The sequence below is a fragment of the Rhinoraja longicauda genome, chromosome 13, assembly GCF_053455715.1.
Source record: "Rhinoraja longicauda isolate Sanriku21f chromosome 13, sRhiLon1.1, whole genome shotgun sequence".
In the NCBI taxonomy this organism is placed as follows: Eukaryota; Metazoa; Chordata; class Chondrichthyes; order Rajiformes; family Arhynchobatidae; genus Rhinoraja; species Rhinoraja longicauda.
Genome location: NC_135965.1, coordinates 2,061,979 through 2,083,715, shown reverse-complemented (window position 1 = coordinate 2,083,715; position 21,737 = coordinate 2,061,979). Strand labels below are relative to the sequence as shown.

Sequence of the window (21,737 nt, the reverse complement as noted above, 5' to 3'; positions counted from 1 at the left end):
GGTGAGAAGCAGGTCGTTGTGTACCTTCAACAAGGCAACAAAAAGACTATACATGCTTCCAATCAAACCACAGTGTACATATACAGGATAAGGGGTGTCTCATTTATTGCAAGAAAAAGTCCAATTAAAGATAGTTCAAAGGTCTTCAATTAGGTAGATGGGAGGTCAGGGCCACAATCTAACTGGTGAGAAGACAGTTCAGTTGCCTGATAACAACCGGGAAGAAACTGCCCCTGTGTCTGTATGTGTGCTTTTCAAACTTCTGTACCTCTTGCCCGATGGGAGAGGGGAAAAGAGGGAGTGACCAGGGTGAGACCGGTCCTAGATTATGTTGGTGGCCTTGCTGGTGTAGATGAAAGGAACTGCAGGTGCTGGTTTAAATTCAAGATAGACACAAAATGCTGGAGTAACTCGGGCAGGCAGCATCTCTGGATGGAAGGAATGGGTGAAGTTTCTGGTCATGACCCTTCTTCAGACTGATTTGGTTTGCATGATGTCCACAACTCTCTGCAATTTCTTGTGGTTACCAAACCATGCTGGTTTGTTGCATCCCAATAAAATGCTTTCAGCAACGCATCTGTAGAAGTTGGTGAGGGTTGTTGAGGACATGCAGTACGTCCTTAGTCTTCTTAGGAGGTAGAGGTATTGGTGTGCTTTTTGGCCATTGCTTCAATGTTGCTGGTCCAGGACAAATTCTTGGTGATATTTATTCCTAAGAACTTGAAGCTTTTGACCTTCTCTACTTCAGCACCATCAATGGGCGTGTGTACTGCTTCACTTCCTGAAGTCAGTCACAGTCACCTTTATCTTGCTGACTTTGAGGGAGAGGCTGTTGTTTTGGCATCATGTTATGAGGTTCTCAATCTCCTTCGTATACTCTTGTCTCATGATTGTTTGATATCCGGTCCACTCCGGTGGTGTCGGCTGCAAACTTGTAAATTGATTTGGATTGGTATTCGACTGCACAGTCAAGAGTGTATAAGGAGTATATTAGGGGGCTAAGTTTTGCGGAGCCCCAGTGTTAAAGATTATCGTAGAGGATGATTTGGCACCTATGCTCACTGATTGTGATCTGTTGGTCAGGAAGTCGAGGATCCATTTGCAGAGGGGAGTGTTGACTCCGAAGTTCCACGAGTTTGGAGATGAGCTTGGTATAACGTTTGTTATCTAGCACAACATGGTATAACATTTATGAAACAATGTTTGTTTGAGCAAGTAAATCCACTCTTGTGCAAAATAGAACCACATTGACCTATGATTATCAATTGACCCTTGAAGAGAAAAGGAAATCGAGAGAAGAATAACAAAATGGAAAAACACTGTAACCGTTAAGAAAATATGAATGCATTTAGTGATATTAATACAATAGTAATGCAATGTGCTTAAAAAGAAAAATTGTTCAAAGGACTAAATAATACGCTGTGTTTAATTATGCTAATATTAAATTGTGGGGTTATTTTTGTTAAAATTGCAGGTTTCGGCAGCACTGGCTCCCAGATTGATTCTGCTCGAATGAATCTAGCTTCGTCATTTGTTAATGGTTTTGTGAATGCTGCATTTGGACAAGATAAATTATTGACAGAAGATGGTAATAAATGGCTTTACAAAAACAAAGACCATGGTGAGTATATCCTGACAGGTGTTGAAAAGCCGTAAGTAATATGAGCTTGTTCATTAACTAGTTTTATCTTTTGCCAGGCATGCTAAGCGCTGCAGCTTCATTGGGAATGATCCTACTTTGGGATGTTGATGGTGGTTTGACACAAATTGACAAGTATTTGTATTCATCAGAAGACTACATTAAGGTGAGTCATGAAATTATTTTATGACTTTTCTGAGTCCTAAAATTATTTGAGGTTGGGCCAAATAGCAGAGAACACCTTCAATGCCATTTCACGACTGTAATATAGGGTTATAATTGTGGAAAAACATCCCTCAATTCATTCCACCTAATAAATCCAATAAAGAATGCAAATGGTTGCTACTTAATGTGATTGTTATTTTACACTGACATTCCCATAATAAACATTTTGAAGAGGTAATGCTGGTTCCAAGTTTACCTGTTTGGTATCTTTTTTAGGCTGGTAATTGAATTAATTCTTCTCGAATTGATAATGTTCCTGGAGTCCAGTTTGTCAATTTTGGGCTGGAGAGAATTGTTTTCTTCCCAATTCAATGTAACAATCGATATAACAGTGGATCAGTGTATGTTGATATCATGTATTGCACATATTTTATACCTGAAAGATTTATGCCTTGTAAACGTTCCAATAGATTCAAGATTCAAGATAGCTTTATTTGTCATCCAATATTGGACGATATCCAATATCTATTATTATTGCACTGGTTTGAGTTTTCTTTTACTCTTGGTTATTTTTCTAATTGGATGATAATTGCATTACATAACTTTACACTAATGAATTAAACAGATGTGTCACACTATTCTTCAAAGTAAATGTTTTGATTTTAAAATCAAATTCTATTTCCAGCAGCTGCTTTTAACTTGCACAATGATTGCATAGGCTGCTATATTTTTTATTTTAACATTCAGAGGAGTATTAGATGCTGTTTTAGTCCTGTTTACTATCTATTTCATGCATTTCAAAAAAGTGCAACGGGCAGAATTGCCACATTGAGATTTTTAATGGTGTGGTAGCTGAAACTTGCTTTAAATATTTGAATTATTAATGAATTATTAGAACTGCAGATTAGTTTAGAGATACAGTGCGGAAGCAGGCCCTTCAGCCCACCGAGAACACTATCCTGCACATGAGGGACAATTTACAATTTTATCAACGCCAATTAACCTACAGATGTAGGTCAGTAACCTGCAGATGTAGAGGTTGAGTAGAAAGCTTTTCTTTGGATCAAGCTTAATTTAAGATCATTTTCAAGTCTGGAGTTTGCTCCAGATATCACTAAGGATGTACGGTTTAATTAAAAAATATAACAGGTATAACAGAGCTTTATTTGTCGTTCGGTACCGAAGTACCGAACGAAACTACATAGCAGTCATAGAAAAAAAAAAAGAACACAAGACACATAACCCCAACACAAACGTCCATCACAGTGACTCCAAACACCCCCTCACTGTGATGGAGGCAACAAAACTTCCCCTCTCTTCCCCACGCCCACGGACAGACAGCTCGTCCCCGACCGACCCGCACAGTCCCCGCACCGGGCGCTGAAACGTCTCGCGGCCGAACCGGGCGATGAAAGGCCCGCGACCAAGCCTTGCGCAGCTAAGTCCCGCAGCCGAGCCGCACCAGCGGTGAAAAGTCCCGCAGCCGAGCCGCACCGGGCGGTGTTAAGTCCCGCAGCCGAGTTGCACCGGGCGGTGTTAAGCCCCGCAGCCGAGCTGCACCGGGCGGTGTTAAGTCCCGCAGCCGAGTTGCACCGGGCGGTGTTAAGCCCCGCAGCCGAGCTGCACCGGGCGGTGTTAAGCCCCGCAGCCGAGCTGCACCGGGCGGTGTTAAGCCCCGCAGCCGAGCTGCACCGGGCGATGTAAGTCCAGCGGCCAAGCCGCACCGGGATGTAAAGTCCAGCGGCCGAGCCGCACCGGGGGATGTTAGGCCCCGCAGCCGAGCCGCACCCCGCGCCGTGAGGAAGAGAAAAGTTCCCCACACCCACCCCCCCACACCCACCCCCCACACACCACCACCCCCTCCCACACATACACAACCAAAAAAATATATATAAAAATCATCCCAACAACGACACTCAACAAAAAAAAAGACGGATAGACTGCTAGTCAGCAGCTGCCGTTAGGCGCCGCCACGTGAACCATACATTTTAAACCAGACATGTCCAGTACAATATATGGTTAATAATTGGAATATTTCAACCGTAATGTATTGAGGTGATTACTATACTGAAAAACAAAATAAAAAACTGGGCTGATCTCTCCTTTAACTCAGACAATAAACATGTAGTACAAAAACAACTGTATGAAATGGGCAGGTCCTGACTTAGTCTATTTTTATAATGTATTTATCAGGTAAAAGTTCTAATTTATCAATTTACTTTTTTTCCCAGTCTGGTGCCTTGCTTGCATGTGGTATTGTAAATTCTGGTGTTCGGAATGAGTGTGATCCAGCTCTAGCTCTTCTCTCAGATTATGTCCTACACAGCAGTAATACAATGAGAATTGGAGCCATCTTTGGGTAAGTGTTCATTCATCCTGGTGAACCTACACTGCACTCCATCCTTCCTTTGTCCTTCCTCAAATTCAGAGACCAAAATTGCACACAATGCTCCAGGTGCAGCCTCACCAGGCCCGGGCCCTGTACAACTGCAATGGGACCTCCTTGCTCCTAAACTCAAATCCTCTCGCAGTGAAGGCCAACATGCCATTATTTTTCTTCACTGCCTGCTGTACCTGGATGCTTACTTTCAGTGACTGATGTACAAGCACACCAGGGTCTCGTTGCAACTCCCCTTTTCCTCATCTGACATCACTCAGAAAATAATCTGCCTTCCTCAAAAAAATCTAGAAGATTAGTCAATCATGATTTCCACTTCATGCTTACTTTGACCGATCCTGTCACTGCTTTCACTTGTCAATTTATGGAAGATTTATTTTGAACTGTGGTAGAGATGACTATAAAAGTACATGAGCAGCCCAAGAAAACTAAAATTTCCCTGAAACTAGAATGACATTCCCTGAAACTAGACTTTTGTAAATGTTTAGCTATGCATTCCTAAAACTTGCATTACAATGCAATTACAGATTTTTAATGAAATAATTCAGTGCTGAAGAAACAAACTATCACTTTTTCGATTTTAACTTAAGTCTTTCATTTCCGTGAAATTCAAATTATTCTTCCCATCCAACCCTAGCCTTATGTTCCCTCTCTAGTTTCCTGTTTCCATTTGAGAAATGATCTACATTCTCGAAAACTATTTATTGGCGAAATAAGCATGTTTTCCATGCTTTACATCATCCAACAACTGCTCTGCAAGATTTTTGCCAACATCCTAATTGAAGCACTCACTTCTGCCAGCAAAAAGTAAAAAATATTGCAGGAGTCACACATTTCTTGTGTATATCCTGCTTGCTATTTCCTCAAGTTGTTGCTAGTGTAAGACATACAATGTAGTCAGCAGAGATAAACTTTGGGAATTTACTGCAAAGGAGAAGTAGATGTTGAGAAAGGTTTATGTAAAGTGCTAATGATCCTGAGAGTTTTGCTGTGCTTTTTAACATTTACAGTTTGGGTAATGTGTACAAGGGCTTGGAAAAAATATCTTCCCTCGCTGAAGCCCCCAGCGATGAGGCAGGCTCTTGAAGCTTTTATTATCCAGTTAAGGAAGAGCGGATCAAATGATGTAGATTGCAGACAAAAGATCTATCGGATGGTAATTCTAAGGATTATAAAGTATTTTTTCTGATAAAAAGATAATGATTTAAAAAATAGAGCTGCACAATGCTGAAATGGGCCCTTTGGCCTATCAATTCCCATGTGATCGTCCATCTGCACTAATCCTATATTTTCCAATGCCACCAGACTTCGGGGATTATTTAGGATTTGGTAATGTTGGAGGTTGTAATTTGGAAAGTCCTATTATCCCTCTTGAAAATTTGCTTAAAAAATGACATCAATCTCAGCACATTTCCCAAACCTCTTGTCAGTGCTTTTTTGTAGACAAAGGCATCATTCTTTTTGGTGTCAGTGCTTGTCGTTTATGTATGCGGTGGATCATCATTCTATAAACTGCTTAAGCTAGTCAAGTGCCTCATTTATTTTAAAACATTTTATTTTAAACTAGTATTTTTTTGTAATAAAAATTTTAAAATGTTGGAATCTTATTTTTAACTTTTAAGAGTAGCCAGTATACTGTAAGGACGCACACCGTCATAATAACACTGTTGTTCATCATGCTGCTTTTCAGTAAGGAGGATTGGTGTGAACAGTTTTTTTGTGAAGTAAGCTTAAACAGCTTTGTTTTTAGTGATGGTTATCTTCCAGTGACTAGGGTATTAATTACAATAGCATTGACTTTGAAGCCTTTCTGTAGTTGCTTTGAGGCTGCACAAATGTAACTGAGCAGAACTTAGGATTTCCAGCTATTGTATGAGAAAACCCGGATTTTCTGCAGTTTCCCATCATGCTATTCAAGATTCAAGATGTGTTTATTGTCACATGTACCAATTAAGGTACAGTGAAATTCGAGTTACCATATAGCCACACCAAGTGAAAATCCAGCAGTGCCATTGCTGCATCCAAGTTCTGGGTGGTGTTGAACTCTGACAGCAGTGACACAATATATATTCTTCCATACAGGATGCTACCTGTGCCTTGTTTTCAAAAACTGAGCAAAGCATCCGTAGATATTTGGGAATAGACACAGAGTGTCTGCGCAAATGGCCCTTGAAGTCTTCCAAGCGTTTTATGAGGGTTTTGGAACAGAAATGGTGATTGGCAGGAAACACTGGAAATGCTCAGCAGTTCAGGCTGAATCTGTGGAAAAGGAAATTATTAACACTCGGATCCAGAAGCACTGGGAAAGAATGAAAATAAGTTTGTTTAGGTAGCTGTGAAGGGGATTAGTGGGTAGTTTCATAGAGTGAAGTTTGGCCTGCTGGACATATCCCACTGCTGCACCATTACCAACGCATTCCACAACTATGCTTAATCTGATTTAAGATACCCCATATGTGCCACTTTAGGTCATCCATTTTCATCCTTTCATGGATATTCTCTTTGTTTCACTTTCCCTGCAATCTAAACTAACATTCCCACATGCTTGACACTGGGGTAGTGGGGAAAGCATTGAATGATCTTCCAGGCGCAGATCAGTAGCCATAATTTCTGTTGCTAGTTGTGAAATAAGAGCCGAGGGCAGTGATGGGAAAACTCATAAGTAGCAGTAACCTCCCCATACAGAAAGACCTGGCTAGTCCACCACAAAAGTGTTCAAACTCGCAGTCCACAAAAGAGATAGCCAACATCTTTGCCTCATGCTGAAAATCTGCTATTTAGATGAAAACAGGGTTCACCCAACACAAATAAATGCCTTTTATTCACAAAAAGCTGGAGTAACTCAGCAGGTCAGGCAGCATCTCGGGAGAGAAGGAATGGGTGACGTTTCGGGTCGAGACCCTTCTTCAGACTGATGTCGGGGGTGGGACAAAGGAAGGATATAGGTGGAGACAGGAAGATAGAGGGAGATCTGGGAAGGAGGAGGGGAAGGGAGGGACAGAGGAGCTATCTGAAGTTGGAGAAGTCGACGTTCATACCACCGGGCTGCAAACTGCCCAGGCGAAATATGAGGTGCTGCTCCTCCAATTTCCAGCGGGCCTCACTATGGCACTGGAGGAGGCCCATGATAGAGAGGTCAGACTGGGAATGGGAGGGGGAGTTAAAGTGCTGGGCCACCGTGAGATAAGTTTTGTTAATGCGGACCGAGCGCAGGTGTTCAGCGAAGCGATCGCCGAGCCTGCGCTTGGTTTCACCGATATAAATAAGTTGACATCTAGAGCAGCGGATGCAATAGATGAGGTTGGAGGAGGTGCAGGTGAACCTCTGTCTCACCTGGAAAGACTGTTTGGGTCCTTTGATGGAGTTGAGGGGGGAGGTAAAGGGACAGGTGTTGCATCTCGTGCGGTTGCAAGGGAAAGTGCCCGGGGTTGGGGTGGTTTGGGTAGGAAGGGACGAGTGGACCAGGGAGTTACGGAGGGAACGGTCTCTGCGGAACGCAGAGAGGGGAGGGGATGGGAAGATATGGCCAGTGGTGGGGTCCCGTTGTAGGTGACAGAAATGTTGGTGAATGATATGTTGGATCCGCTGGCTGGTGGGGTGAAAGGTGAGAACGAGGGGGATCCTGTCCTTGTTGCGAGTGGGGGGAGGGGGAGCAAGAGCGGAGCTGTGGGATGTAGAAGAGACCCTAGTGAGAGCCTCATCTATAATGGAGGAGGGAAGCCCCGTTTTCTGAAGAACGAGGACATCTCGGAAGCCCTAGTCTGAAACACCTCATCCCGGGCGCAGATGCGGCGTAGACGGAGGAATTGGGAGTAGGTGATAGACCTTTTGCAGGGGACCGGGTGGGAAGAAGTGTAGTCCAGATAGCTGTGCGAGTCGGTGGGCTTGTAGTAAATGTCCGTCACTAGTCTGTCTCCTGTGATGGAGATGGTGAGGTCCAGAAACGGGAGGGAGATGTCAGAGATAGTCCAGGTATATTTAAGGGCAGGATGGAAATTGGAGGTGAAGTGTATGAAGTCAGTGAGTTCTGCATGGGTGCAAGAGGTAGCACCAATGCAGTCGTCGATGTAGCCTTGTCATTTAGTTTGTAGTTCACTGCTATGACCAAAGAGGTTGAGGTCAAAGCAACCTCTTTGGTCATAGCAGTGAACTACACACGACAAATCCACAAAGGACAATCTGGACACTCTCTGCACAATTGTAATGTGCTAGGTGAGCGAAAAAGCTGAAATATAAAGAACTGCAGAATAAACAGCTGTTAAGGGGCACAATTTATTCTTCCTGGATTTGTTTCCTTTGTGCGAATTGCATCATTGTGTATTTTCTTTAATTTCATGGTTGGCAGGCTTGGATTGGCTTATGCAGGCTCTAATCGGGAAGATGTATTGGCTCTACTGCTTCCTGTGACTCGAGATTCTAAATCCAGCATGGAGGTATGGTAAACAAAACTCCCAATATTGATCTGAATTTTTGCTTTGATTTCACACTACTGGTTAAGCCCCATTGAGATAGTGCTGCACAAAATTGAACGAGTCGTTCCCAAACCGGGATAATTTAAACAGTCACTGATATTTGGGTTTGATCTGATTGTGGGAGCATATGTTTGCTGCATATTACTTTTTGATACACAATAGAGTGACTTGGATGTTATCATAGCTAAAAATGGAGATTCAAGGGTGTATGGGAAATGGCTACTGTGTGCAAATAGTATGTGTAGAATGTTGCAATGAAGCTTAACTTCATTGTAAATTTCCCCAAAGTGGGACAAATAAAGGAATATATTATTATTATTATTGAAGTAGGTTCTTGATTTACTGCCCTTTATTAAATTTAACAATTATGCTAAATTATTGACGATTTCATGTGTTGAGCAGTTATCTAATGGTTTAATTTCAAATATCTTTAGGTAATAGGTGTGACAGCGTTAGCATGTGGAATGATTGCAGTGGGCTCCTGCAATGGGGATGTGAATTCCACCATCTTGGAAACTATCATGGAAAAATCTGAGCAAGAGTTGAAAGACACTTACGCGAGGTGGTTGCCATTAGGCTTAGGTCTTAACCATTTGGGTAAGACTATCTATTGTGGCAATAGAAGTCTCATTTATATTATTTTTGTTGATTGCCTTGTGAATATGACCTAAACACTGCCAAGGTGTGATCTGTTCGCTGTCTAATTAATTTATCTAACTGAAGATAACAGTTTTGGTTCTCACGGGTAAAATTCATTTTTAGATTTTAATTTGCATCCATTAATCATTGTACTGAAGTCTGAGGTGTTGTATGGTCTCCATGGCGGACAGGCTTACTGGAAGTTATCTACGAGGTAACACTATTTACAAACTGGCTGATTTCTATTCTTATCTCACTGAGCTACCAACTTGGAGAGAAAGCAAAGAGTTTGCATTGATAATGCACTATAAATTTTAATTGCTTTGAAAGTATTATGCTTTATTACTTATGAGGTGAGAGGATATTATGTATACAAAATTGTGAAGTACTGGTGGAAATTTATTGAAAGAGAAATTGGGAACTTGGAGATTGTTTTTAAATAGTGCTAGACCAAGTACTAGCCCAAACCTCTCCTGCATTGGTGCAGCACCCTCACCTCCCCTCTCCTCTCTACCTTCCCCTCCCCCCCCCCACTCCATCCTCCCTCCCTCCCCCCCCTCCCTCCAACCCCCTCCGCCCCTCCCTAGGAGATAGATTTAAACTTTAAAATGTGAATAACTTTAAAAATATAACACCGGTTTCAATGAAACTTCTTTCATTAGCACCAAAGGGATGACGGTGAGTAAGGTGGGCCTAAGAATGTCACGCTATCATGTACCGTTTTGGCTGTAGTTCAGGAACAAACAAACAAGAGTTTTAGTATATAGATGTTAAGAACAGAGGGCGAGCCAATAAAAATAAATAAATAAACTAAGAAATGAAGACAGGATGTAAAGTTAAGTGATTTAAAGGTGAAAAAGGAAGAGAAAAAACAGATGTCAACAGAGGTATTTTTACAAAGGAATATTTTGCTGAAATGGCACACCACAGAATACTGTCAATTTGAATATTACATTTAATATGTGCTTTGCCTCGAGTTTTTATGGAAAAAGAAATATTAGTAAAGTGGTGAATTCTTAGATGTTTGAGAACAAGCTGTTGAGCATTATTATGGTAGATAAATGGGTCTCTGCGGAAGGCGGAAAGGGCTAGAGATCAGAAAATGTGGCTAGTGTTGAGATCCCATTGGAGGTGGCGGAAATTTTGGAGGATTGTGTTGTATGCGACGGCTGATGGGGGTGGAAGGTAAGGACGAGGGGGACTGTCTCTGTTGTGACTAGTGGGAGGGGGAGCAAGGGTGAAGCTGCGGGGTAGCGAGGAGACACGAGTGAGGGCCTCATCTATGATGGGAGAGGGGAACCCCTGTTCCCTAAAGAATGAAGACATCTTGGATGTTCTAGTATGGGACACCTCATCTTGATGCGGCGTAGAAGGAATAATTGGGAGTAGGGGATAGAATCTTTGCAGGAAGCAGGCCGTCGCATACAACACACAATCCTCCGAAATTTCCGCCACCTCCAACGGGATCCCACCACTAGCCACATTTTCCCATCTCCACCCCTTCCCGCCTTCCGCAGAGACCCGTCCCTCCGCAACTCCCTGATTAACTCATCCCAAACGACCCGTTCCCTAGGTACCTTCCCCTGCAACTGCAGAAGATGCAACGCCTGTCCCTATACCTCCTCCCTCGACTCTGTCCAGGGACCCCGATTATCCTTTCAGGTGAGGCAGAGGTTCACTTGCACCTCCTGCAACCTCATCTACTGTATCCGTTGTTCAAGATGTGGACTCGTATACATCGGCGAGACCAAACGCAGACTGGGCAATCGTTTCGCAGAACACCTTCGCTCGGCCCGTGTGAACCAACCTGATCTCCCGGTTGCTGGACACTTTAACTCTCCTTCCCATTCCGACACAGACCTTTCTGTCCTCGGGCTCCTCCATTGTCAATGTAAGGCTAAACACAAATTGGAGCAACAGCATCTCATATTTTGCTTGGGCAGTTTACAGCCCAGTGATAAGAATATTAATTTTTCTCATTTCGGGTAGCCCCGGCATTCCCTCTCTCTCTATCCCTCCCCCACCCAAGTCGCACTAACTTCTCGTTTTCACCCTAAAAACGGCATATCTTTCATTCATTGTACTTTATCTCTCCACATCACCGTCTATATCTCTCGTTTCCCTTATCCCTAACCAGTCTGAAGAAGGGTCTTGACCCGAAACATCACCCACTCCTCTCCAGAGATGCTGCCTGAGTCACTCCAGCTTTTTATGTCAATCTTCGGTTTAAACCAGGAACTGCAGTTCTTTCTTGCACATTAATCATTACGCGGCCCATTTACCGAACTGATCAAGATCCTGCTGTAATATTTGATACCCATCTTCGCTATCTACGATACCACTCAGTTTAGAGTCATCTGCAAATTTACTAATTGTGCCTTCAATATTTTCATTCAAATGGTTGACATAAACCACTTACAACAATGGACCTAGCACCAATCCCCGAGACACACCACTAGTCACAGGTCTCCAGTCGGAAAAACACTTTTCCACCATCACCCTCTGCATCATTACGTGAAGTTAATTTTCTATCCAGTCGGCTAACTCTCCCTGGATTCCATACAATCTAACCTTCCAGAGCAGCTGACCATGCGGAACCTTATCAAATGCCTTTCTGAAGTACATGTTGATAACATCTACGGCTTTGTCCTCATCAACCTTTTTGGTCACTTCTTTAAAAAAAAAATCTGTCAGATTCATAAGACTAAGTCCCACATATAAAAGGTGCTGACTAACCTCGCTGACATGCTCGGTCACGTCGATGTACAGGAGACTGCATCGGAAGCACTGGATGCAGTAGATAAGGTTAGAGGATGTTTACGTGAACTTCTGTCTCAGCTGGAATGACTGCTGGGGTCCCTGGGTTGAGGTGAGCGAGGAGGTATCGGGACAGGTTGACATCTCCTGCAGTTGCCGGGGAAAGTACCTTGGGAGGGGATGGTTTGGGTGGGAAGGGAAGAGTGAACCTCTGGTAAATCTTTTCTGCACTCACTTTACAATGGAGCAATTAGATATAGAAACATAGAAAATAAGTGCAAGAGGAGGCCATTCGGCCCTTCGAGCCAGCACCGGCATTCATTGTGATCATACCTCGAGTCGTAGAGTAGGGTCTGAAGAAGGGTCTCGACCCGAAACGTCACCCATTCCTTCTCTCCCGAGATGCTGCCTGACCTGCTGAGTTACTCCAGCATTTTGTGAATAATTCATTGTGATCATGGCTGATCATCCACAATCAGTAACCTGTGTCCAAATTCTCCCCATATCCCTTGATTTCACTAGTCCCCAGAGCTCTATCCAACTCTCTCTTAAATTCATCCAGTGATTTGGCTTCCACTGCCCTCTGTGGCAGGGAAATTCCACAAATTCACAACTCTCTGGGTGAAAAAGTTCCTTCTCACCTCGGTTTTAAATGGCCTCCCCTTTATTCTAAGACTGGCCCCTGGTTCTGGACTCCCCCAACATTGGACCCGCGCCCAATACTCCAAATGCAGCCTAACCAAAGTCCTACGAAGCAATAAAAATCTAACGGGCTATGAATGTTACCTGATGTAAGAGCCTAAGAGTAGGCTATTCAATTCCTCATGTATCTTCTGCCATTCAATAAAATCATGGGTGATCTTTTAATTCAGTGCCATTTGCCTGAACTCTTGCTACATCCTTTAATTTGTTTATCTAAAATTGTATCAATCTCTAAATGAAATTTAATTAGCAACAGAGACGCAGCCTTCTTGAGTAGACTGTGCCAAAGATTCACCAGCCTCTGGGTGAAGAAACATCTTCTCATATTTGTCCTAAATCGTTATTCCAGATCCCCAGACAGAGAAATATTAACTTTGCAATAATTCTTCAAGTCCCATCACAATTTGAATGTTTAATCTTGCCTTGTATGTCAAACTGTAATCCTGGGGATAAATCTGGTAAGTTTTTACAGAACTTCCTCTCTGGCAGTACGCCTTCCTTGGGGAGGAAACATCTTCAGAGTGTATTTTTAGAGTTGTTTTAAAAATCAAAGCAGACTGAGCAATCAAGATTTAATTACACAAGAGAAGGAAACAGGGAGATTTATAAAAAGGTATAGGATGGGTGTGCTTGGTTAGAACTATGTGTTTACATTGAGAGTGACTAAGGTGTTGACTGGTTGGGCCATATGCTTTTGTGGTGTCGATGTGATTATTTATTCCAGCATCTTTGAATTTTTAATTGAAGACTAATTAAAATACTCACCGAATACTTAAAACTATCGTTCCCTTTTTAAAATGCTGATCAAGCATCATATAGATTTTTATATTTGTAGGTTTTTTATGTATTTCTTCTTGTAATTTCGCACGAGTAACTTCTTGTACACACAGAAATAGTCTTCAAAGTAAAGCCATCCTTCTCTGAAGGACGTTGATGTTATATATTTGTGTTCGTAGGAAAAGGAGAGGCCATTGAGGCCATTTTAGCTGCCCTAGAAGTGGTTTCCGAGCCTTTCCGTAGCTTTGCCAATACGCTGGTTGATGTCTGTGCATATGCAGGTTAGTTTAGTTACAAATGCAACCAATTTAATGTATATGACAATCTTTTAAATTGAAGTCTGTTCTTGGTTAATGTATTTTCAACTTTTTTTAGGCAGAATATAGTTTCATTTAGCAAGAATAGAATAAACTTATTTAGCATGTTTTTACAACTCTAACCGTGTATTGTACAATGAACAGATCTATTCCTTTTAAAGAGTTGATCAAGCATCATGTACCTCAATTAGACACTGCATTTATGCTTTTTCTTTGTGTTTCTTCTTGTAATTTTGCAGTACTAACTTCCTTATCACAGCATTATAAAATTGAGGTTTCCTTGCATATCAATGCTATTTATTTAATTGTTTGTGTAATTAACTGCATTCTTGCAGGATTTACCCAAACACGGTCATTATTGTCGAGGCACTAGGCTGGATTAACTTCCACTATGCTGACCCACTTGTAATATCAGCAGGTCTTCCTGGATTGGAACTCCTTCCTTGTGCAAGATGCAAACAATCCATTTTAGTTTCAAAAAGGATCAAGCAACTTGCATCCTTTTACTCATGGAAAGAAAGATTGTAATCCACAATGATCCAGCTAAAGTCTATAGTTCAGTGGTGTTTTATTTGTCACATATGCAACTGCATAGTGAAATTCTCTTTGCATATATTACACATGCTGGCACCACCATTTTTGGTGCCATTATTCAAAGTCCAGTTGGCCTGCGCGCTGGATGTAATGGAGCAGTTCCAGTGAAAGAATGTTCCTCTCCTCGCCCAGCCATCTTTGTGTCCTGGGGGCCAACCTGCAGAAGACGCTGGAGGCAATACCCCTGTTCGCCCTACTACCAATCATTGTTCCTCGCATCCGATGTCTCCAGCACCCTCCCGGTCCTGCCAACCGACGAGCCTTCGGGCGGTCTCTCGACCCTGTCGACTGATGTGCCTTTGGGCCTAAAGAGAAGGAGCGGAGGTGATCGCAACAAAACCTCCTGCTCATCCAATAACCACAGTTAAATGTCCACTACCCTGGGAATGATAAACCATATTTCCCATTGAACCCCTCCAGTTAATACCTTGGGTCAGAAAGTATAGGCTAATGTAGAAAAGTATAGTTTTGTGCTTCACCATCATCACCATCTCTAATGTTTAAGTGATGGGTGACAGCCAACTGTCTGCTTGTAGAATATTGAACCAGCAAGGCAAAAATCCATCAGTGGTAACCCATACTCCTACTCTGCTGCCAGGCAACAGCTCTGCCCAATCCATAGTTTGTGGATGTGGCCTAGTCCATCACACAAACCAGCCTCCATCGCTCCCATCCCATCAACCTCATGCTGCCTAAGTAAAGCAGCGAAAATATCAAGGACCATTCATACCCCGGTCATTCCCTCTCCTCCTCTCTCCTGTCCGGCAGAAGATACAAAAGCTTGAAAGCATGTACCACCAGATTCAGGAACAGCTTCCTTCCTTATGTTAGACTACTGAACAGCCCTCTTGTTAGCTAAGGATGTAGCCCTGATCTCCCAACCTATTACCTTGCGGCCGTTGCATTTTCTTGTTAGCTGCACGTTTCTCTGTAGCTGTCACACTGTAAAGATGTGACACTATATTCTGCACTCAGGTATTTTTCTCCTTGCTTTACCTGTTGTACTTGTGAATGGCTTGATTGTACTTGTGTATGGTATAATTGATAGCAGTTTTTCACTGTATCTTTATGCACATGGCAGTAATAACCCAGTAATACCAGATGGGCAGCACTGACAAGGTAAATTCAGTACCATTTGTTTCAAAAAGAAAAGTGACTTACTAGTGCATACTGCAGATGATTATGCATCCACTGTTGCACTTACAATAACTTAATCTTCAATATTGACTGAGTTACCCAAACCCATACTTAAGCTTAAGAATTCTTGACAATCAACCAAACCTAAGCACCTGCTATGTTGTAAAAAAGATGCATGTAGTAAGGGAGATGCATTATAGTAAGTTATGGATTACAGATGCATTATGTAGTAAGGGAGGTGCATTATAGTAAGGGAGGAAATTTAAAAGTATATGAAAAGCGCTATATAAATAAAATACATTATTATTATTATTATTATTATTTTCAAAACAATTGGTGGTCATATTATGAATTTCCCTTGTTGCACTTACAATTCTACAGGTTCTGGTAATGTATTGAAAGTCCAGCAGTTACTTCACATTTGCAGCGAGCATTTTGATTTAAAGGAGAAAGATGATGATAAAGACAAAAAGAAAGACAAAGATAAGGATAAAAAAGAAAATGCTGCTGATATGGGAGCACATCAGGTATTATGTGTGTGCTAAGTAGCATAAAATAGTAATTTAATTGGAAATGTTGCTGTAATCAGTATCTTATGGTTAATATTGCCATATCTACTATGAAAGTCAACCATTGTGTTGAAATTGAAAATTGCTAAATTATATCTATTTTAGTTCACTTTTTTAAACATAGAGTTTGGGTAATGGGGGAGATGGGATGAGAAGTCAACTACTTATATTAGCATAGGCACGTTTGTTTTTAACTATTTATTTGAAAGTTCTTTATGAATGAAATGGGTCATTTTATTTTTGGTGAAGTAGATGACTGGAAAATCTGCCAATTGATTTGTGGTTAATTTTTAAGAATCTTTTCGCGGTTTTTACCCTATGAGTTGACCTGAAATATGAGACAACCTCATGCAACAGATAAAGAAATGTACTAAGCAGCTCTTGTATAAGAAAATAACTGCAGATGCTGGTACAAATCGATTTATTCACAAAAAGCTGGAGTAACTCAGCAGGTCAGGCAGCATCTCGGGAGAGAAGGAATGGGTGACGTTTCGGGTCGAGACCCTTCTTCAGACTGATGTCGGGGGTGGGACAAAGGAAGGATATAGGTGGAGACAGGAAGATAGAGGGAGATTTGGGAAGGAGGAGGGGAAGGGAGGGACAGAGGAGCTATCTGAAGTTGGAGAAGTCGACGTTCATACCACCGGGCTGCAAACTGCCCAGGCGAAATATGAGGTGCTGCTCCTCCAATTTCCGGCGGGCCTCACTATGGCACTGGAGGAGGCCCATGACAGAGAGGTCAGACTGGGAATGGGAGGGGGAGTTAAAGTGCTGGGCCACCGGGAGATCAGTTTTGTTAATGCGGACCGAGCGCAGGTGTTCAGCGAAGCGATCGCCGAGCCTGCGCTTGGTTTCACCGATATAAATAAGTTGACATCTAGAGTAGCGGATGCAATAGATGAGGTTGGAGGAGGTGCAGGTGAACCTCTGTCTCACCTGGAAAGACTGTTTGGGTCCTTTGATGGAGTTGAGGGGGGAGGTAAAGGGACAGGTGTTGCATCTCGTGCGGTTGCAAGGGAAAGTGCCCGGGGTTGGGGTGGTTTGGGTAGGAAGGGACGAGTGGACCAGGGAGTTACGGAGGGAACGGTCTCTGCGGAACGCAGAGAGGGGAGGGGATGGGAAGATATGGCCAGTGGTGGGGTCCCGTTGTAGGTGACGGAAATGTTGGTGGATGATATGTTGGATCTGCTGGCTGGTGGGGTGGAGGGTGAGAACGAGGGGGATCCTGTCCTTGTTGCGAGTGGGGGGAGGGGGAGCAAGAGCGGAGCTGCTCTTGTAGTTCATTAGCAGCTAGGATTGGAATTACAGCTATAAATGATGCATTTCCAACTTAAAACTGGTTCAGGAAAACACCGATCAGCCAAAACATTATGACCACTGACAGGTGAAGTGAATAACATTGGCTATCTTGTTACAATGGCACCTGTCAAGGGGTGGGATATATTAGGCAGCAAATGAACAGTCAGTTCTTGAAGTTGATCTGTTGGATGCAGGAGTAAAGACCTGAGCAACTTTGACAAGGGCCAAATTGTTATGGCCAGACGACTGGGTCGGAGCATCTCTGAAACGGCAAAGCTTGTTGGGTGCTCCCGGTCAGCAGTGGTGAGTACCTACCGACTGGTCCGAGGAGGGACAAACCACAAACCAGCGACAGGGTGTTGGGCGCCCAAGGCTCATCGATGTGCGAGGGCAACGAAGGCTATCCCGTCTGGTCCGAACCGACTGTGAAGACGACAAGCCGGTGGAGGGAGTGTGATGCTCTGGGCAGTGTTCTGAAACCCTGGGTCCGGCCATTCATATTTGAGACGTGTCACCTACCTAAACATCGTTGCAGACCTGGTACACCCCTTCATGCAATGGTATTCCCTGATGGCAGTGGCCTCTTTCAGCAGGATAATGCTCCCTGCCACAATGCACACATTGTTCGGGAATGGTTTGAGGAACATGATGAGTTGTTCACGGTTCTCAATCCGATTGAGCATCTGTGGGATGTACTGGATCGACAAGTCCGATCCATGGTGTGTCCACCTTGCAACTTCGAGGACCTGAAGGGTCTGCTGCTAATGATTTGGTGCTCGATACCACAGGACACCTTCAGGGGTCTTGTAGAGTGCATGCCTCGGCGGGTTGGCGCTGTTTTGGCGGCACACGGAGGACCAACAGCATATTAGGCAGGTGGTCATAATGTTTTGGCTGATGTATCAAAAATAAATATTTTTATTGGCAAGCTTTTTGTTCTAATTAAAGGTCCTTTAAAATAATTTACAGATTTGATTGCATATAGTAATAATTACATGGAAAATGTATTTAGAAATAATGCAGGTAGATTACATTTGAACAGCTACATTGTAACAACCATGTACAAATGTTTTGTAATTCATTATTTTTTTAGGGGGTAGCAGTGCTTGGTATTGCTTTAATTGCCATGGGCGAAGAGATTGGAGCAGAAATGGCTCTGCGCACATTTGGACACCTCGTAAGTTTTTTTCCAAATTTTAATAAATGCAGGTTTAGAAATTTACTTGTCATTTTTAAAATGTAGTTTTAAAGCCATGTCTCAAGTCTTAATTAATGAGGAGAGACATGGAGAAACTCACCATCAATTATCGAACGGAACTTCATCGTTGTTCTCAGGCTTGTTGCCTTAATTGTGGAGGCATGCGATATTTGAAGAAATTCTAGGATTAGGCCATTTGGCCCATCAGGTCTACTCCGCCATTCGATCATGGCTGATCTATCTTTCCCTCTCAACTCCATTCTCCTGCCTTCGCCCCATAACCCCTGACACCCTTACTAATCAAACGTCATGGGCTTGCTCTTTTACCATTATAACTGACTAACAGAACCCGGTTTCTTGAATGAAGATGGAATTCACACACTGTAGCTCAATTAATTGCTGGTCCACAAAACCACTACTCTCCATTGGGGGAGGCAAACTCGCAGAGCTGAGTTTTACAATTGGTTGGAGAAAGAAGAATAAATGCGAGTTAATTTTCATTACTATTCAATCATTCTATAGTGTCTCTTAAGTGCTTGTTAATATATAATATAACATGAATATTTTTAACTATTGATGTTTGTGAATGTCCCTGATGGTCTTTTGATAGTCAATAAGATTGGCACTTGGGCTTAACAATTATCCAAATCCAAAAGCAGCTTGGAGGCTGTATTGTGAATTTTGCTTAGCCCGGTCCTACATTGCATTAACTACCACCTAACTACGGGAAGATGATTTCCCAGTGGAAGTTCCCGAGCCCCACCCACCCCTCTCCAATTCCCTTCCCTTCACCATCACACAACCTCCATGTATTCCAAATGCTTGGTTCTGGGGCAGTGTGAGCTTAAACAGCTTGCTGGTCTGAAGTGGGCCTTAGCTCTCAGGAAAAGTGGTCTAGCTTATCTTAGCATCCTTTTTCTAATTCATAGAATCCTATAACACAGAAATGAGCCCCTTCAGCTCACCTCGTGCATGCCAACTGTGATAGCTATCTACTTATCCTATTTGCCCACATCGGGCACGTATCCCACTCCTGAAGACAGCCACAAAATGCTGGAGTATCTCAGTGGGACAGGCAGTGTCTTTGGAGAGAAGGAATGGGTGACATTTCAGTCTGAAGAAGGGTGTCGACCCGAAACATCACCCATTCCTTCTATCCAGAGATGCTGCCTGTCGTGCTATTCACTGCAGCATTTTATGTCCAGTTTAAACCAGCATCTGCAGTTCCTTCCTACACAGGTATCCCACTCCTGTTCAAATGCTCTTTAAATGTTGATTTTGCCTACCCCATCTCTGACAGAAGATCGGTGCTATACAGCCAATTTGGATAATGGTTCAAGATTCATGTATGGTCCCTCACAAATGATATGACACTTTTCAGAAGTTTCCAAACATTTTAATATCCAAAGTATTATTTTCCTGCACTATTGTTATTTTATATAAACAGAACACGATCTTGAAAGGGGACAAGGATTCACTATATTATTATCTCTTGCACACTGCACACTTGTAGCTTTATAAAACTTGATTGTGTTGAATTTGGATTATTGTGTACACACCGCAGGACTAGACCCTTGTGTGAACATGATGCCAAATTAATCTTGTAATGGCAACTTTCCGACTTTTCCAATGACTTATTTTCCACGCCAGGAAGTAGAATTTAATTGGTTGTTTATTGAAGTAGTTGTGCAAACAAGGAGATGAATATACAAGGCTTTCTTTATTCCACATATAAGTTGTAGCTGGCTGCGCAGTCCCAGGTCTCAGGTCTGTCCAGGTTGAATTTGGATTATTGTGTTGAATTTGGATTAACACAATCTGATAACACAACACGGTCTGTCCAGTTGTTGGTCTGGTGAGAAATGTATGCTCTCCCTCCCTGTGTCTGTCACTTCCTGCCCCTTATGCCCATATATATATATATATATATATATATATATACACCACCCTGTGCATCTAATGACCGCCCCCAAGTGTCCAAAATAATACGGCAAGATATATCTGGAAAAAATAATATAATATGCCAACAGTAGCTAGTCTAAACATAAATGGCTCCTACAAATCTCATCTGCCTTCAATTAATTTGGTTAATATATTTAACTATATGAACTATACTTATGGTAAGCCACCATAATTGTAAAGTAAGTTAATGCTAAAACTGGACAGTGCACAATAATTGTATCACTTTTTATCGGTAGTTACGGTATGGCGAACCTACTTTAAGACGTGCTGTACCATTGGCGCTTGCATTGATTTCGGTCTCTAATCCACGGTTGAGTATACTGGACACTCTGAGCAAGTTCTCTCATGATGCTGATGCAGAGGTTTCTCATAATTCTATCTTTGCAATGGGAATGGTTGGAAGTGGTAAGTAATTTACAATAATGTTGCTACAACTAAAACAGTTCAGTGGTGGAAATAATAGGAATATACCATGTCTGACTTCAGATAGCTTAATGGTAAGCTGCAAAATCACAAAACTTCATGCTTATGTGTTGAGATGAGCAGAATAATTTAAATGAGTGAAAATCTGATTCTATACTATCAATGCTCTAAAAATGTTGATGCTTATTATCTGATTCTATACTATCTAAACTAGATTGGCTGGAGGAGGGGGGGTGGGGTGGGGATCCTATGCAGGACCGAGGCAGGTAGGAGGATGGAACTCTGTATGAATGGTGATGAAATAAAGTTCATTGGACAGATTAGGCAGCATAACAGGCAGCGAGGAAGGAATGTTGGTTTAAATTGCATTTGTGTTCATGCAAGAGGCCTGACACGTAAGGCAGATCAAGTTAGGGTGTGAGTAGGTATGTGCGACTGGGATGCTTTGGGCATTACAGAAACCCGGTTAAGAGAGGGACAGGACTGGCAACTTCATGTTCCAGGGTACAGATGCTGCAGGAGAGATAGAGATGGGGGTAAAAGAGGAGGTGGTGTTACTTTAGTAACTTGGTGGGTCAGACAGGATCTCTGGAAGACATGGATAGACAATGTTTCAGGTCGGGACCTTTCTTCAGACTGATTGTAGAACTGATTGTAGATTGCTGTGACATTCTTCTTAATAAAAGAAG

At 42.5% G+C, this 21,737-nt stretch overlaps 1 protein-coding gene across 1 annotated transcript in view; it reads left to right on the top strand.

Annotated features, from left to right (window-relative positions):
* The window catches only part of psmd2 (proteasome 26S subunit ubiquitin receptor, non-ATPase 2), a 70,159-nt gene that overhangs the window by 32,923 nt on the left and 15,499 nt on the right, over window positions 1-21,737 (top strand). The window contains exons 9-17 of the mRNA XM_078410188.1: window positions 1,475-1,621; window positions 1,699-1,805; window positions 4,036-4,163; window positions 8,548-8,635; window positions 9,109-9,271; window positions 13,729-13,830; window positions 15,979-16,124; window positions 18,559-18,642; window positions 20,862-21,030. Coding sequence (XP_078266314.1) covers window positions 1,475-1,621; window positions 1,699-1,805; window positions 4,036-4,163; window positions 8,548-8,635; window positions 9,109-9,271; window positions 13,729-13,830; window positions 15,979-16,124; window positions 18,559-18,642; window positions 20,862-21,030 — 1,134 coding nt within the window. The remainder of the gene's footprint in view (window positions 1-1,474; window positions 1,622-1,698; window positions 1,806-4,035; window positions 4,164-8,547; window positions 8,636-9,108; window positions 9,272-13,728; window positions 13,831-15,978; window positions 16,125-18,558; window positions 18,643-20,861; window positions 21,031-21,737) is intronic.